The sequence below is a fragment of the Balearica regulorum genome, chromosome W (genome assembly GCF_011004875.1).
Source record: "Balearica regulorum gibbericeps isolate bBalReg1 chromosome W, bBalReg1.pri, whole genome shotgun sequence".
NCBI lineage: Eukaryota > Metazoa > Chordata > Aves > Gruiformes > Gruidae > Balearica > Balearica regulorum.
Window position 1 is genome coordinate 18234870 of NC_046219.1, and position 19100 is coordinate 18253969.

The following is a 19100-nucleotide window of genomic DNA, read 5'->3' on the forward strand; positions in this document are numbered from 1 at the left end:
GAGCATATCAAACAGGAAATAGCTTGTGTGGTAGCTCTTGGACCTGTCCGGACAGGACCAGCTGTACACAATGTACTCTACACTGCAGCTGGGGAGCATGGCCTCACCTGGAGCCTCTGGCAGAAAACAGCAGCAGAAACCCGAGGTCGACCATTAGGGTTTTGGAGCCGGGGGTATCGAGGATCAGAAGCCCACTACATCCCAACTGAAAAAGAGATCCTAGCAGCATATGAAGGGATTCGAGCTGCTTCAGAAGTTGTTGGTACAGAAACATCTCTCCTCTTGGCACCGCCATTGCCTGTGCTACGCTGGATGTTCAAAGGAAACATTCCCTCTACACACCATGCAACCAGCGCTACATGGAGTAAGTGGGTAGCACTAATCACGCAGCGAGCTCGACTGGGGAAACCCAACCACCCAGGAATCCTGGAAGAGATTATGGACTGGCCAGAAGGTAGAGATTTTGGCGCACTGCCTGAGGAGGTAGCTCGTGCCCAAGAGGCACCACCATATAATGAGTTACCAGAAGATGAAAGGCGTTATGCTCTGTTTACTGATGGATCCTGTCATGTTGTAGGAAACCATCGGAAGTGGAAAGCTGCTGTGTGGAGTCCCACATGACAAGTCGTTGAGGCCACTGAAGGAGAAGGTGAGTCAAGTCAGTTTGCAGAAGTGAAAGCCATTCAGCTAGCCCTAAAGATTGCTGAACGAGAAAAGTGGCCAGTACTCTACCTCTATACTGACTCCTGGATGGTGGCAAATGCCCTGTGGGGGTGGCTACAGCAGTGGAAGAAGACCAATTGGCAGCGCAGGGGTAAACCCATCTGGGCTGCTGCATTGTGGCAGGACATCGCTGCCCGGGTAGAAAACATGGCTGTGAAGGTACGTCATGTAGATGCTCACATACCCAAAAGCCACATCACTGAAGAACATCAAAACAATGAACAAGGCTGCCAAAATTGAAGTAGCTCAAGTGGACCTGGACTGGGAGCGTAAGGGTGAGCTATTTGTAGCTCGATGGGCCCATGAAACATCAGGACATCTAGGGAGAGATGCAACATACAGATGGGCTCGTGATCGAGGGGTGGACCTGACCATGGAGGCCATCACACAAGTCACTCATGAATGTGAAATATGTGCTGCAATCAAGCGAGCGACACGAGTAAAATCTCCCTGGAATAGAGGGCGGTGGCTGGGTTTTCGATATGGCGAGGCCAGGCAGATTGACTCTATTGGGCCACTGCCACGAACATGCCAAGGCAAGCGCTACATACTCACCATGGTGGAAGCAACTACTGGCTGGCTAAAGACATTTCCTGTAAACCATGCCACTGCCCGAAACACCATCCTAGGCCTTGAAAGGCAAATTTTATGGCGACATGGTACCCCAGAAAGGATTGAATCAGACAACAGGACTCATTTTCAAAATAACTTCATAAGCTCCTGGGCAAAGAAACACGGCATTGAGTGGGTGCATCACATCCCCTATCACCCACAAGCCTCTGGAAAGATCGAGAGATATAATGGACTGTTAAAGACTATGTTGAGGGCATTAGGTAATGGGGCATGGAAGCACTGGGATACAAATTTAGCAGAAGCCACTTGGCTGGTTCACACCAGAGGATCTGCTAACCGTCCTGGTCCTGCCCAAACAAAACCCCTGCATACTGTGGGAGGAGACAAGGTCCCTGTAGTACACATGGGGAAGTGGCTGGGGAAGGCGGTGTGGATTGCTCCTCCCATGGGAAAAGGCAAACCCATTCCTGGGATTGTCTTCGCTCAAGGACCTGGGTGTACTTGGTGGGTAATGCGAAAAGATGGGGAGACCCGGTGTGTGCCTCAAGGAGATTTAACCTTGGGGTAAAATAATCTGTAATGTGAGTTGTACGTTCTAGGAAGTAATGTAGAAGGAATGACCCAAACCAACAAAGAGCAAGTTTTGCAAGGAGCCAGATGAATGCAACAACAGCCCAAAGCAAGCCGGTGTTGGTGCCCAACAACTGAACCTGAACACCCATCCTGACAGATTGGGCCCAAGTCATAGCCGGTTCATGAACATCTGGAGGAGCAGAGGAAGCTCATGGAACAGGAGAGTAACATCTGTCTGTTAAAGGACTGGAGATAGTAGTTAATAAGAAGTAAATACAATGAAACGGTTATAAAATATATATATATATGTATTAAAGTGTGTGGAACATGAGCACGACACAAATGGTATGGAATAAGGGGTGGAGATTGTATTGGGTCTGGCTGAGATGGAGTTAATTCTCCCCACAGCAGCCCTCATGGTGCTGTGCTGTATATTGGTAGCTAGCAAACTGTTGATGACACACCAGTGTTTTGGCTACTACTGAGCAGTGCCAGCACACCTCAAGGCTGTCTTTCCAACATTTCTTTTTCCCCAGCAGCAGGCTGGGGGTGGGCAAGATCTTGGGAGGGGACACAGCTAGGACAGCTGACCCCAACTGACCAAAGGGATATTCCATACCATATGACATCTGCTCAGCAATAAGAAACTGAGAATAGGGGGAGGAACAGGGCAGGGGCATTCGGTGGTGGTTTTTTTTTTTTTGTTTTTTTTTTTTTTTTTTTTACAATGTTTGTCTTCCAAAGTAAGGGGCACGCATACTGAAGCCCTACTTCCCAGGAAGTGGCCGGACATCGCCTGCTGATGGGAAGTAGAGAATAATCTTTGCTTTTTGCTTTGCTTCCGTGCGCAGCTTTTTGCTTTAGCTACATTAAACTGCCTTTATCTTGACCCACGAGTTTGGGGTTGTTTTTCCATCTTCCTTTCTCCCCTCCCTGCCTTACTGAAGAGGGGAGTGATAGAGCAGCTCTGGTGGGCACCTGGCCCCCAGCCAGGGTCAACCCACCACACTTAGTAAAAAAAAAAAATAAAATTAAATACCGGATCTCGTATATGGTAAGAATGATAAGTCTTAATGTATACTAAACCAAGCAAGCAATTAAATTTAAAACAAGTTATTCTTCCCCTTTTCCCCCTCCAAGGGAAATTTTATGGGACAGTTCCCCATTAAATTTTAATTTCCATTCTGATACTTCTGAAATCAATTTTATTGCAGCCAAAACATTGTTCATATACCTGTACATAAAATAAACTATGATATATACACAATATTTTATGTTACAAGGCATAAGTTTACAATTTTTGGCAGTTTCTGTTTAACAAAATGGAAATTGTATAACTGTAGTACTTGGAGAAACTGAACTTCATTATTTTAGTACAAATGTTTTGTGCCCCCCTGTATTCTAATCATACCTAAACTGGTTTAATAAACTAACATTAATGCATAACATCTCACTGTTTTCTCTTATGTTCTGATTCTAGACAGAATTTTTCATATGCTTCTTCAATTTCTGGATCCATCTTGTCATCAAGGTCATCAAAATACCTAAAAAGTAAATTAAAAAAAAAAATCACCAAAACCATTAAGTTTATTTACTGTTTCTGAAAATCTGTAGATAAATAATGTAGATGTCAAAAATAAAACAGAGCTCTATAAATAGTAGTTAATTATGACATTTACTGAAAGGGGATGAAGAAGAAAAAAATTATAGGTACTAGGAAAACAAACAGAAACCTCAAAGCAGCATAGATATATACAAATTGTTACAGTGTTTTTCATCATTTTGGATCACCTCATGCTTTCCACAGGTTAAAAGACAGAAATAGTTTCAAAGATGATAGAAAAATGCAATAATGCAATACAAGCTTTCAAAAATTTAATAATGCATTTGCACTGATGTATTTATAAAAAACCATAACTAGCATCATATTAGCATAATTTTGGTTGGTTAACATACTAGTTCAAAAACTGCATCAACTGTCTTGGTTTCACGCTAGTCAGAAAAATATATTTATATAGAAAACCTGTATTCCTATTTGTTGATATGAAAGGATCTTAATTCATCTCCCTTTTGCATCTACATTATATTACCTTCTATTACATGGTAGCCAGTCTTTCAGAAAAGATGTCTCATTTAGGTCAGAGAAAAGACTAGATCCCACTAACGATAATCAGTATTGTGCAGAGTGGAGATTACCACAGAGTTTCAAAATAAAGCTGGGAAGTGACAGGGAATCACTTAACAGCTTGCTTTCTCCTCACAGTTAGTGGGAAGTAACTTGAGCATTCCTTGTTTTCTCTAGGTCCAACTGGAGCGTTCATTGCCATAAACTAGGACAAGGGAGCTGTAGCTTGAATATGATAGTGTTATAGAATCATTTTGGTTGAAAAAGACCTTTAAGATCATCAAATCCAACCACTAAACCGCATCCCTAAGCGCCACATCTATGTGTCTTTTAAATACCTCTAGGGATGGTGACTCAACCACTTCCCTGGGCAGCCTGTTCCAGTGCTTGATAACCCTTTCAGCTAAGAAATTTTTCCTAATATCCAAGCTAAACCTCCCCTGGCACAACTTGAGGCCATTTCCTCTTGTCCTATCGCTTGTTACTTGGGAGACTGACACCCACCTCGCTACACCCTCCTTTGAGGTAGCTGTAGAGAACAATAAGGTCTCCCCTCAGCCTCCTTTCCTCCAGACTAAACAACCCCAGTTCCCTCAGCTGCTCCTCATAAGACTTATTCTCTAGACCCTTCACCAGCTTTGTTCCCCTTCTTTAGACATGCTCCAGCACCTCAATGTCTCTCTTGTAGTGAGGGGCCCAAAACCGAACACAGCATTCGAGGTGCAGCCTCACCAGTGCTGAGTACAGGGGGATGATTATCACTTCCCTAGTCCTGCTGGCCACACTATTTCTGATACAAGAATGTTACATAATTCTAAACAGCCTTAAAAAAAAGTAAGCAGCTATTGACTCTCAAAAAGTGTGCATTAGTTTCAGGTGCCCAGTTTATCTTCTCTGCCTTAGTTCCAAACAAGGGCATGAGCATGCCTCATCTGCAGAGAGGCCATAAATAGTGCATCTTGCACAAAACCACAGTAAGTGCACAAAAACTTATAATAAGGAAAATATTATTTCTTGAGCATTGCAAATTAAAGAAGCATTCTACATATTTATTTTATTTGTTCCTCCTTTCCTGTAGGAGCATAGACTTGAGAAGGAACTCAACATAGAACCCTTCTCCCTGATGTCAGTCATGAGAAATAGCTGACAGGATGAGAATAGATTTGTCTAAGCTTTTTGTAAGTCTTCAACAGAGAAGGTTCCACTGGGATAGAGTTAATTTTCTTCATAATAGCTAGTATGGGGCTATGTTTTGGATTTGTGCTGGAAGCAGCGTTGATAACACAGGGATGTTTTTGTTATTGCTGAGCTATGCTTACACAGAGTCAAGGCCTTTTCTGCCAGGACGCACCACCCCACCAGCAAGTAGGCTGGGGCTGCACAAGAAACTGGGAGGGGACACAGCCAGGACAGGTGACCCCAACTGACCAAAGGGATATTCCATACCATATGGCATCATGTTCAGAATATAAAGCTGAGGGAAGAAAGAGGAAGGGAGGGGACATTCAGAGTGATGGTGTTTGTCTTCCCAAGTAACCATTAGATGTGATGGAGCCCTGCTTTCCTGGAGATGGCTGAACACCCGCCTGCCCATGGGAAGTGGTGAATGAATTCCTTGTCTTGCTTTGCTTGTGCATGCGGCTTCTGCTGTACCTATTAAACTGTCTTTGTCTCAACCCACAAGTTTTCTCACTTTCACTCTTAGAATCATAGAATGGTTTGGGTTGGAAGGGACCTTAAAGATCATCTAGTTCCAACCCCCCTACCATGGGCAGGGACACCCTCCACTAGACCACATTGCCAAAGCCTCATCCAACCTGGTCTTAAACACTTCCAGGGAGGGGACCTCCACAACCTCTCTGGGCAATCTCTTCTGATTCTCTCCCCCATCCCACTGAGGGGGGGAGTTAGCAAGCAGCTGTGTGGTGCTTAGTTGCCAGCTGGGGTTAAACCATGATACACAGTCACCTTGCATGAAGATTGACTCAGTGTTCCACACTTCAGATTTGCTGTGTTTAACTGCTGTCTGTCTCCATTTTGCATTTAATTTGTTCTAAGCACAGCAGTTCATGAGGATAGATTTTTCCATAGTATGAGCTCATTGATTTCTGATGACATCTGTAATTTATCTTCCAAAGTTCCTGCAGCTCCCCTCAGCTAGGTGCCATCTAAAAGTTTTCTAATTTATTAACAAAAATATCCATCCAGACCAGCACTCTTATCACACAAACAAAACACTGAAAATGTTTTTGGGTATCAAATCATGATCTGAAAGTCCTCCTTTAACCAGATGAGTACAAAGCTCAGAGCAATTTATTTTAGACTGTATTTCTTTTACTGGTTTCCTATCAAATTCTTATAAACTGGTGTCAGAAAGTCAGACTATATTCCTATCTATTGCTTCCCCTTTTACCATTAGGTTGCTTTTCTTGTTCTACAGGAATACTGAATAGCCATTTAATTGAGGGAATAGTACTTATTGTGAGGAGAGAAAATTAACAACCTCCTCCCTTTGAAAGACATTGACAGTTTTGTAATTATCTCTAGCTAGGATGTGCACGCATATCAGTCAAATGAATTCAGGTTGCCTCACTACCAAAACTTGAGGATTCGGTGCTTCATTTTGCTTGCAAATTTATTTTTTTAAAATGCAGAAGAAAGTATGTTTATACATGTGGAAAAATACCTGAAATTTAATTGCCCTACTCATAAATATAAAATTTGTTTTAAACTTGTGTAATTACAAACCAACTTACACTTGAACAAATACATAACTTCCATTGTATGGCTAAGTAATAATTATATTATTTAGTTTCATTTTTGTCAAGATTGGATTCCTAAGTCTGCAGTAAAAATAACTAGTGTTAAAAAAACCCCCACAAAACCAACAACAAACAACTACCACTCAAAATGAAAAACATACTGATCTCCAGGTCCCAAAAAATCTGTTTCATTTTCTTCATAATCTGGAAATAAATCCTCTCTTTCAAGCAGCTCTTGGTATTTTTCTTGGTAATCTGGCATAATAAAAATGAGACCAAATAATATATAAGACTAGTCCTCTAAATTAACATACATCTATACAGTTTAAAGCCTATTTAATGAAACCATAAATGGCATGAAACTTATTATAGAAAAAAAACTCCCGCCACAGTGTTTTCTCAGGACATCGATCAACCTCTAAGAACGTGTGTTGGTTTTGCGTGGCAAGGTTTTGGTAGCGGGGGGGCTACAGGGGTGGCTTCTGTGAGAAGCTGCTAGAAGCTTCCCCTGTGTCTCTTAGAGCCAATGCCAGCCGGCTCCAAGATGGACCCGCCGCTGGCCAAGGCCAAGCCAATCAGCGCCTCTGTGATAACATATTTAAGAAAGAGAAAAACAGTTAGAGAGCGCTTTTTGCAGCCAGAGAGAGGAGTGAGAAGATGTGAGAAACTCTGCAGACACCAAGGTCAGTGCAGAAGGAGGGGGAGGAGGTGCTCCAGGCGCCGGAGCAGAGATCCCCCTGCAGCCCGTGGTGAAGACCATGGTGAAGCAGGCTGTCCCCCTGCAGCCCATGGAGGGAGGATGAGGGGGTGTAGCGATTCCACCTGCAGCCCCTGGAGGACCCCACTCTGGAGCAGGTGGAGACACCTGAAGGAGGCTGTGACCCCGTGGGAAGCCCGCGCTGGAGCAAGCTCCTGGCAGGACCTGTGGATCCGTGGAGAGAGGAGCCCACGCCAGAGCAGGTTTGCTGACAGGACTTGTGACCCCGTGGGGGACCCACGCTGGAGCAGTTTGCTCCTGAAGGTCTGCACCCCGTGGAGGAGACTCACGTTGGAGAAGGCCGTGAAGGACTGTCTCCCGTGAGAGGGACCCCACGCTGGAGCGGGGGAACAATGAGTCCTCCCCCTGAGGATGAAGAAGCGGCAGAAACACCGCGTGAGGAACTGACCGTAACCCCCACTCCCCGTCCCCCTGTGCCTCTGAGGGGGGCGGAGGTTGAAGCCGGGAGTGAAGTTGAGCCCGGGAAGATGGGAGGGGTGGGGGGAGGTGGTTTTAAGATTTGGTTTTATTTCTCATTCCTCTACTCTGTTTTGCTTAGTAATAAATAAGATGAATTCCCTCTCTAAGTTCGGTCTGTTTTGCTCGTGATGATAATTAGAGAATGATCTCTCCCTGTCCTTATCTCGACCCGTAAGTTTTTTTCTTTCATTGTACCTTTTCTCCCCTGTCTAATGAAAGAGGGGAGTGATAGAGCGGCTCTGGTGGGCACCTGGCCCTCAGCCAGGGTCAACCCACCACAGAATGATACCTATCTTCCCAGAGAACTGTAGTCACACATGCCTTTACCTCAAATGATGTCACGCCACATTGCGCTCAGATTATAGAAAACAAAGAAACCAAGGAAGAAAAACTCTTTTGCTATTAACAATGGACAAACAAAAGATGACTTGAAGATTTCTGGCTTCCTGGAGAGACCAAGTGCTGAGGACTATAGCACAAATTCTTCTGAATTACATGAAGTGAAATGCATACTGTCCATTTCAAACATTTACCTTCTTTTAATACAGAATAAGGCATGTATTACACAAAGTCAGGAATTCAGACATAATTTTAAATTGTATGAGTTTCAGACATTTGAAGAATAATTTTTATGTACTTCAACAGGACAAACTTAATTACAACTTTTTAAAGAAGACTGAGAAGACAGGTATACTAAGCTTGTGACGTACCTGGATCTGCTGCAGTGAAAGGAACACCATCAGAAGTGTAAAATGTTGGTTCATTCTAAGAACAAAGTCATACAGAAAGTTATGTACATTCAGGGAGACAGCTGTTTGTAGCTTTCTGCAATGTGACTGTCTATGAATCAAGTTAAATTTGCATTAAATTAAGGAACTGAAGCATCAGTACATTCTTACCATAAAATAGTTTGGGTCATTTTCAGGGGTAGCTTCTGTACGTGGAGAAGTTCCATGAACTCTACCCCAGTTACTTGACCGTAGTTCTACTAGTTTAAGAAGCATATGTTTCACATCTCTGAAATAAACAGAAGCACCACAAAAGTTTGAATGTTTTGTACTAAGCAATAATTGAGCTATATCTTGCATATACTAGATGGCTAAATCTCAAAAAAAAAAAAAAAAACACTCCAAAAAAGGACAAAATTTGGTCCAGTCCACAGATAATTTTGAGTTAGGTTTTTTGGGTTGGTTTTTTTTGTTTGTTTTTGGGGGTTTTTTTTGTTTCCCTGCAAGTCTAGGTGCTTGTCCTGGTTTCAGCTGAGAAGGTTAATTTTCTTCATAGTAGCTAGCGTGGGGATATGTTTTGGATTTGTGCTGGAAACAGTGTTGATAATATAGAGATGTTTTTGTTCTATGGACCTATTGTTGAGCAGTGCTTACACAGAGCCAAGGCCTTTTCTGCTTCTCACACTGCCCTGCCAGCGGGATGGCTGGAGGTGCACAAGGAGTTGGGAGGGGACACAGACAGGATAGGTGACCCAAACTGACCAAAGGGATATTCCATACCATATGACGTCACGCTCAGTTTATAAGGAGCTTGGGGAAGAGGAGGGGGGAGGCGGCCGTGTTCAGAGTGATGGCGTTTGTCTTCCCAAGTAACTGTTATACATGATGGAGCCCTGCTTTCCTGGAGATGGCTGAACACCTGCCTGCCCACAGGAAGCAGCGAATAAATTCCTTACTCTGCTCGTGCATATGGCTTTTGCTTTACTTAAACTGTCTTTATCTCAACCCACAAGTTTTCTCACTTTAACTTTTCCAATTCTCTCCCCCATCCTGATGGTGGGGAGTGAACGAGCAGCTATGTGGTGCTCGGCTGCCGGCTGGGGTAAAACCATTACAGTGCTTTATGTGTCCTTCTCAATTATGAGACACTCACTCTCTCCACTTGCTCTATGGTAAAGTAAGGAGTCCACATGAAATAGAAATTGCTATAGTTTTTAAATCAAGATATCAAACCTGCAGCACAAACTGAAGAACAAATTATTTTCTTATAAAAGGATAGTACTGGGAAAAACAGGGGGTGATCTTCAAATTGTATTTAAATCACCTGCCCTGGAAGGAAGAAGGGCCCAAGACAGCTGGCTAATATTCAAGGGTCACCTCCTCCAAGCTCAGGAGAGATGCATCCCAACAAAGAGGAAGTCAGCCAAAAACACCAAGAGGCCCCCATGGATGAACAAGGAGCTCCTGGGCAAAGTCAAACACAAAAAGGAAGCCTACAGAGGGTGGAAGCAAGGGCAGGTAGCCTGGGAAGAATACAGAGAAACTGTCTGAGCAGCCAGGGAGCAGGTTAGGAAAGCCAAAGCCCTGATTGAAATTAAATCTGGCCAGGGATGTCAAGGACAACAAGAAAAGCTTCTATAGGTATGTTAGGGATAAAAGGAGGACGAGGGAAAACGTGGGTGCCCTCCCGAATGAAACGGGTGACCTGGTTACCCAGGATATGGAGAAGGCTGAGGTACTCAACGACTTCTTTGCCTCAGTCTTCACTATAAAGGGCTCAAGCCACACCGCCAAAGTTGCAAAATGCAAAGGCAGGGACTGGGAGAATGCAGAACCGCCCACTGTAGGAGAAGATCAGGTTTGAGAATATCTAAGGAACCTGAAGGTGCACAAGTCCATGGGACCTGATGAGATGCATCCACGGGTCCTGAGGGAACTGGTGGATGAAGTGGCCAAGCCACTCTCCATCATATTTGAGAAGTCCTGACAGTCTGGCGAAGTTCCCACTGACTGGAAAAGGGGAAACATAACCCCCATTTTTAAGAAGGGAAAAAAGAAAGACCTAGGGAACTACAGGCCAGTCCATTTCACCTCCGTGCCTGGCAAGATTATGGAGAAGATCCTGCTGGAAAATATGCTCAGGCACATGGAAGATAAGGAGGTGATTGGTGACAGCCAACATGGCTTCACTAAGGGCAAATCATGCCTCACACGATTTGGTGGCCTTCTACGATGGGGTGACAGTGTCGGTGCATAAGGGAAGGGCAGCTGACATCATCTACCTGGAGTTGTGCAAGGCATTTGACACTGTCCCGCACGACATCCTTGTCTCTCAATTGGAGAGACATGGATTCGATGGATGGACCACTCGGTGGATAAGGAATTGGCTGGATGGTCGCACTCAAAGAGCTGTGGTCAACGGCTCAATGTCCAAGTGGAGAACGGTGATGAGTGGTGTTCCTCAGGGGTCGGTACTGGGACTGGCACTGTTTAACATCTTTGTCAGTGACATGGACAGTGGGATCGAGTACACCCTCAGCAAGTTTGCCAACGGCACCAAGCTGTGTGGTGGGGTCGACACGCTGGAGGGAAGGGATGCCATCCAGAGGGACCTTGACAGGCTGGAGAGGTGGGCCCGTGCGAACCGCATGAAGTTCAACAAGGCCAAGTGCGAGGTCCTGCACGTGGGTCGGCGCAATCCCAAGCACAATTACAGACTGGGTGGAGAATGGATTGAGAGCAGTCCCGAGGAGAAGGACTTGGGGGTATTGATTGATGAGAAGCTCAACATGAACCGGCAGTGTGCCCTTGCAGCCCAGAAAGCCAACCGTGTCCTGGGCTGCATCAAAAGAGGCGTGACCAGCAGGTCGAGGGAGGTGATCCTGCCCCTCTACTCCACTCTTGTGAGACCCCACCTGGAGTACTGCGTCCAGCTCTGGGGGCCCCAGTACAGGAGAGACATGGAGCTGTTGGAGCGAGGCCAGAGGAGGGCCATGAAGCTGACCAGAGGGCTGGAGCATCTCTCCTATGAGGACAGGCTGAGAGAGTTGGGATTGTTCAGCCTGGAGAAGAGAAGGCTCTGGGGAGATCTAATTGCAGCCTTCCACTACCTGAAGGGGGCCTAGAGGCAAGATGGTGAGGGACTGTTTATGAGGGAGGGTAGTGACAGGACAAGGGGTAATGGGTTCAAGCTGAAGGAGGGTCAATTTAGATTAGATATTAGGAAGAAATTCTTTACTGTGTGGGTGGTGAGGCACTGGAACAGGTTGCCCAGAGAGGTTGTGGATGCCCCCTCCCTGGAAATGTTTAAGGCCAGGTTGGATGAGGCTTTGGGCAACCTGGTGTAGTGGAAGGTGTCCCTATCCATGGCAGGGGGATTGGAACTAGATCATCTTTGAGGTCCCTTCCAACCCAAACCACTCTGTGATTCTATGATCTAATTCATGCTCCTAACTTTAGCTCTTTAAATCCATTGATATTCTGTAGTCAGCAGTGAAAAGTAATGTCTCCAATACATTAAATGCCACTACCCATTTAATCTCTAAAATAAGATAATTTGCTTTCTTCTTGTGTTGGTTTTGCGTGGCAAGGTTTTGGTAGCGGGGGGGGCTACAGGGGTGGCTTCTGTGAGAAGCTGCTAGAAGCTTCCCCTGTGTCTGATAGAGCCAATGTCAGCCAGCTCCAAGACAGACCCGCCACTGGCCAAGGCCAAGCCAATCAGCGCCTCTGTGATAACATATTTAAGAAACAAAAAAAACAGTTAGAGAGCGCTTTTGCAGCCAGAGAGAGGAGTGAGAAGATGTAAGAACATCTGCAGACACCAAGGTCAGTGAAGAAGGAGGGGGAGGAGGTGCTCCAGGCACCAGAGCAGAGATCCCCCTGCAGCCCATGGTGAAGACCATGGTGAAGCAGGCTGTCCCCCTGCAGCAGCCCATGGAGGGAGGATGAGGGGGAGTAGAGATTCCACCTGCAGCCCGTGGAGGACCCCATGCTGGAGCAGGTGGAGGCACCTGAAGGAGGCTGTGGCCCCGTGGGAAGCCCGCGCTGGAGCAAGCTCCTGGCAGGACCTGTGGATCCGTGGAGAGAGGAGCCCACGCCAGAGCAGGTTTGCTGACAGGACTTGTGACCCCATGGGGGACCCACGCTGGAGCAGTTTGCTCCTGAAGGTCTGCACCCCATGGAGGAGACTCATGTTGGAGAAGGTCGTGAAGGACTGTCTCCCGTGAGAGGGACCCCACGCTGGAGCGGGGGAACAATGAGTCCTCCCCCTGAGGAGGAAGAAGCAGCAGAAACACCGTGTGATGAACTGACCGTAACCCCCACTCCCTGTCCCCCTGTGCCTCTGAGGGGGGCGGAGGTTGAAGCCGGGAGTGAAGTTGAGCCCGGGAAGATGGGAGGGGTGGGGGGAGGTGTTTTTAAGATTTGGTTTTATTTCTCATTCCTCTACTCTGTTTTGCTTAGTAATAAATAAGATGAATTCCCTCTCTAAGTTCGGTCTGTTTTGCTCGTGATGATAATTAGAGAATGATCTCTCCCTGTCCTTATCTCGACCCATAAGTTTTTCTTTCATTGTACCTTTTCTCCCCTGTCTAATGAAAGAGGGGAGTGATAGAGCGGCTCTGGTGGGCACCTGGCCCTCAGCCAGAGTCAACCCACCACACTTCTTTTAAGCAAGTTCATGGAAAAAAGTTTAGTGAGTCTCATTAAGGAAATAAAAATAATCTTCAGTTGTTTCCTCTATTAGAAAAGGTTCATGCTTCTGTGTCTTTGAACCCTCGGATTATGCTATCTATTTTCTCTGGTTCCTGAAGCAAAGTTTTTTTTCGTCTTCCCTGGGAGGCAGCTAAATTACAACCAACAGATGCTACCAGCTACCTGTTGTCCTCCCTCCATATGACCAGAGATCAGGTCACAGTGTCTTAACCCTGTGTAGGTTTTTAGTTAGTTTGCAAGAAGCTGAGGATCAAACACAGCAGAATAAGATAACCTCATGCATGCAGTTGATTGCAAATCGAGAAGCAAAATACAGTAGCCAGCCACTCATTCTTTTCCAGCCTGTAGTAAGAACATGCCAAAAAGTACGTTCTCCAGAAAAAAAAAAAAAAGAAAAAAGCACATTCCATTTTGCCCTTACATATATAGTGATTTGTATGCTATATTTAATGCTGTTAAATTCAGATTTAAAAGTATAAACTATGAGATATCACCACTATTTATTTTTGTATTTATACATGCTTTTAGATCCTAAAGCACTTAAGGGAGATTTCAACATCTAAAAGGTTAAAACAAAACAACCAAAAAAGTGCCAAACACCACCAAAAAACCACTACCATCTCATGAAACGGAACATGCATCTCTAGTAAAAGATAAAAAACAAAACCAAAAATGAAACACACGCACACCCCCAATTGAAAATTACTTTTTGTTACACGGTAAGTGACCTAAATATAACCTTACTTTTTGTAAATGAAAGTTTTTAAGGTAATATTTTGGACACATTCATTATTCTTGAAGATTTTTAAGGTGTTCTGTCTAATATAAAACCAAAAAAACCTGCACATAAATTTATCTTCTCACCTGCTACAGTTTGCATCCAACACAACATTTTCAATTCTCTGAATCATTTCCTCCATATCGTTCTTTCCTTTTTCTTTCCAGGCATCTTCTAAAACCGAGCCTGTCAACTAAAGACAAGAGATTAGTAATTTATTTATTATTATTTTTAAAGTAAATTATAAAACTGTAAGAAACTGTCAACAGAAGAGATTCTGTAACAATCCATAACATTTAGATGCATTGTGTGACTACCTGAGGGTTGAAGGTCCCAATCTGCTACATCTTTTTGCTAAACAGATTAATAGACCTTGTAAATAATTTATTTTAGACTACAGACAGTATGGTAATTCTATGGCCAATGTTTATGTTGCCTACAAGTTCACAGCCACTTCCCTCCTTTCAGTCCAGCAATTACACTGTGAAACTGTCACATTACAACAAAACACATGCATGCAACTTTTTTTTTTTTAAATATTGCAGTGATTTCTGGTGAAAAATCATTATACTTCATCTTTCTGAAGTTGCACATCAGCAGGACATGAAGATTCCATTTGACCATACTGTTACTTGGGTCATATTGACACAGAAATATTGAAACATTCTGAATCCTGTTTGAAAGTACTAACAGAATTTGTCAGATCTTAATTGCTTTAAGTACATGCTATGAAAAAAAGAGACCATACTTTTGCAGATGATGCCACAAGGCTTACCCAAGAATAACAATAAGTTAGTAAGCTTTAGAAAGACTTCAGTCAACATACCTAGCATCAGACATTGCAAAGAATTTTGTCTGGGTATATATAAGAGGAGCCAAGAATTATCTCATCAAGCCAGCCTGAGTTTTAATACATAAAATCTGTGAGACTGAAGCTGCTGCTGAGAGAGCTTTAGCAGCAAACAGTCTAGAACTGCTGTGGATATAAGCCTTTTCTGTTAAGAATAGGTACTTCATTGCCCAATAATTGCACAGTGGGAAAGAAGAGTTAAACTAGAAAAAATTAGTTTGCCACTATGGTCGAAGTTAATAGCAATTCCTGATCTACTCAGCATAAATATTACATGATCCAAAAATGCTTGGAATGGCATCTGATGATACAAAGGAATAAAATGCAAAGATAAAAGTAAGCATATTGGTCAGCACTTGTTTCACATTCTCAGTTTTCTACTGTGGTCCTGCCTTGTTCCTAGGTAATTAGATAACAGCACCAAGGTTTAATTAACAATAAATATATTGCAAAGCAAACAGGTGAAAAACCTGTATCTATCACTATTAAACAGAAAGGACAACAGGAAACATTTATTGCTATCCCAGTCTAGCTACAGATACACTCCAACATTTGTAGATACTTTGATACATCAGAAAACACTTGCATTAAAAGGAAAAAAAAAAACAACACCAAAACCAAACCCAAAAAGCCCCCTAACAACCACAAAAAAAATCCCCACACCACACAACCAAAATGCCCCACAAAACTGTTTTTTATTCTGGAATGGACACTGAAGCTAAATAAATATTTATGTGAATATTCACGGAAATAACGAGCCCTCCATCTTCTTTGGAGAACAATCAGAAAACACAACAGCACTGGAAAGCTTCCCAATTTGTGTACCATCTTTTGGAAAGGTCGTTCAGTGAGCCTTGCCTCAGGGAAACACTTTGAACATAAGGACTGACTGCAGGAGTGAATATGCTCATGTAACATAACCTCAACCTTGCTATGAAGCAACCTGCTTAAACATCCAAACTTCATTTGAAGGGTTTAAATTGGAGGATGTAAAACCTCTCTTCCCTATTCACCATTATCAAAAGCAGCTCCCAGAATTGGAATTTAAGATAGAAGAGTCTGAAAAAAGTTAGAGTGGGAGGAAGGGGGAAGAATGAGGAAAAACAAACGGACCAACCACAAAAACCAGAAACAAAACGCCACAAAAAATACTGTTTAGCTTTTGACCTTCATTCCTAAAATAAACTGTTTTCCCAACTATGAGTATAACCATGGCTTGTGAAGATAGAAGTTTCTCCCTGCATAGAGCCTAACAATTTTTTTTCCTAAGTAAAATTTAAGAGCAAAGAGGCTTGTCTTCACTATTAAAGAGAAATGTATTTCTACAGTAGTAATGATGCAGACAATACAGTAGGAAATGACTGATATAAAGAACCTTTTGCTGCAAAAAAACACCCCACAACAAACCCTCAAGTGATAAACCCTAACTGCTGAGTGTCCTTCAGAACAGAGAACATACCCAAAACCCCACAATTCATTCAAGTTGCTTAGTTTTCTCCCACACCAGAAGTGGCAAAAGGAGAGCTAAAGGGATTGGTTACTCCTTTGCACCAGTTCTACTGCTCTAAGTACACAAATGGCCTTGCATTTTATTTTTATAGTATGTTACTTTTTTTGTTTACTCAATTTCATAATGGTACTAATAAAAAGTACAGCTTGCTACAGTAATGATGTAATTCATAAAACTCCATAAGTATTTCCTCATTTACAGTTCTGTTTCCTCCATTGCTCCCAAAAGTATGAAGGTACATCCATTGTCTCAAAAAGAAACATAATGCTCCCTGCATACCTTTCCTCGTCTAGTGGGGTTTTTTTGGAAAAAACAAAAACAAACCAACCAAAAAAAAAATCCACACCAAAAAAACCCCCACACTCTTCCCATTATCCAAAGCCTCTCCAATTTCTCTTCCCAATCTTCAAGCACTTCATTTAGATATGCAAAAATTCTCATCTTTCTGACAAGAAATATTTTCATAAGACACTGTCACCTACACTTTATGTGTTCCAGAAGCACAACTCACTGACTTAATGCCTCAAAAAAGAAATGAGCAATGCATGAAAGCATTCACGGGGCATGGAAGCATATATGCTTGACATCCAAGAATGAGACACAGTTGCTTAACTCCAATAAGGTTCATGCTAATTAAGAGATGAAACACTCCCTCCTTTTACCTAATAAATTCTGAATTTCTAATTACCCATAGTTAGAAACCTCTCCATATTACTTCATTTAATTAGAGCTGTTAATCACATACTATAGTACTAACCTACAGAAGGAATCATGTGATCTGACTACCTCTGTTAGCCTGGATCTCGAATCTGTGGCCTAGAAATCAATTCTAGCCTGTGGCACAAAGAAATCTGCTTTCACTTGATTATTTTTTTTCTTCTTTCCCCCCCCCACTGGTTCACCAGCAGGAGCCATATATGACCATATCTCATTTTCCTCACTTTCCAATGTCAGCTGTCATGTACTCTATTTTTACTTCTCCCAGATGAAAAAAAAGTCTCAAGAAGAAAAAAAAAGTATCTTAGTATCTGTATTTAAAATATATTATGATCTACATATAATTATATAAACAAGTAGTGCTCATGAGCTTCCCTCTTTCATTCAGGACTATGATGATATATTTAAAAAACTATTTTTTTTTCTTCTTTTAAAACTACTGTCTCACCTTCAGCAGTTTCACTGCACATATCAAATTATTATCCACAGGATTAGAGAAGAGCACATTTAGTAATTCCCGAAGGCCTTCTTGAAGAATTTCTGCTCGCGTTACCTGTCCCTTTGTTCCTTTAATCTGCAAAATATATTTTTAAAAAAAAAAAGAACAACAAACCAGACACATTTAGAAGATGTAAGTTTTAGAAATTAATTTGGTCACATTTTCTCTCTTGAATGCTGTATGATTTGGTTTGGGATTAACATAGTTGAGCTCTTCAGTTGGAAGAATACGCCAAATACTGTAAGTATTCTAGAACACAGGCTTCGAGTAGTATCCTTACAGTTCTGACATATACATAACAATGTTCGTCTAGCATTTTGTTTCTTTCCTAATAAATTGCTAGAAAAGCTGCAAAATGCCTGGTAAGTGGTCCACATCATCCTAAGTTCTCAGAATCCCATCCTATGTTATTCATTCTCTACAGTTGTAGAGTAGCTTACTTCTAGAAGGCACTCTTTATATATTTAAAAATTATAGAAAGCTGTTTAAAAAATAAATGGTATACTCCACTAAACTGGGCAACTCCCCCTCCCCCAAACCCTTTGGAAGTAAAAATTAGATTTCAAGGCCCACTTACGAACAAAAATGGAAGTCAGAGTTTTCTTTCCTCATGCCAGCAGAACATTTTTACAGTGTCTGCTTAAATCAAACCTTTGAAATAATCCAGTCAAAAATATATTTTAAGGACACTACAGCAGTTAGTGAACTTACTGAACTCACAGGTATAGAAGTCAAAGAATTTTTATGTGTACATACACTTTTTTGTACATATCACATACAAAAAACCCTGATCTAAATACAAGATTTCATACTTCATGCAAAAGCCAAGGACTCAATCTTCTGAAGAAAGCTCTTTAAAAGGTCTGCAGTTTTAATTGCTCGTTTTGAAGATTCCCTCACCTTCCTCAAGCATTTGATAATAGCTCCTATTAGTGGCTGAATACTGAATTACATGGGTTATTGATCCTGATTCTGCTAGGTTGTAACATTTCCAATGTTGGTTAAGTGTAGTAATCTCGTAGTTTTACCAGAGAAAAGAAAATACCAAAAGTTTCACTTCAAAGGTGGTTTATGGTTGGTTCTTTTTATGAATTCTTATTTTTTTTTTTTAATCTTTATATATTTATCTTCTGATGACCTTGTGCTTTTTTGTTTATCTGTTTCTTGGACACACATAAGGGAACTGTTCTAAAGTGCTTTTACTTAATTCCCCTCTCCCTTTAAAAAACAAACAAAACCACTCCCACAAACCACACCTCAAATAATATTCCATTTTAGTGCTTACCTAAACACAATAAAAATGAATGAAGAA

At 42.4% G+C, this 19100-nt stretch overlaps 1 protein-coding gene across 2 annotated transcripts in view; it reads right to left on the reverse strand.

Annotated features, from left to right (window-relative positions):
* Positions 1-3057: 3057 nt before the first annotated feature.
* Positions 3058-19100, reverse strand: part of LOC142599183 (polyadenylate-binding protein-interacting protein 1-like) — a 29489-nt gene continuing 13446 nt past the window's right edge. For both annotated transcript variants that reach the window (XM_075739055.1, XM_075739056.1), the window contains exons 6-11: positions 17738-17863; positions 14299-14405; positions 8893-9010; positions 8704-8758; positions 6918-7011; positions 3058-3413 (exon numbers count right to left, since the gene is read on the reverse strand). In XM_075739055.1, coding sequence (XP_075595170.1) covers positions 3320-3413; positions 6918-7011; positions 8704-8758; positions 8893-9010; positions 14299-14405; positions 17738-17863 — 594 coding nt within the window. In that variant the 3' untranslated portion in view covers positions 3058-3319. The remainder of the gene's footprint in view (positions 3414-6917; positions 7012-8703; positions 8759-8892; positions 9011-14298; positions 14406-17737; positions 17864-19100) is intronic.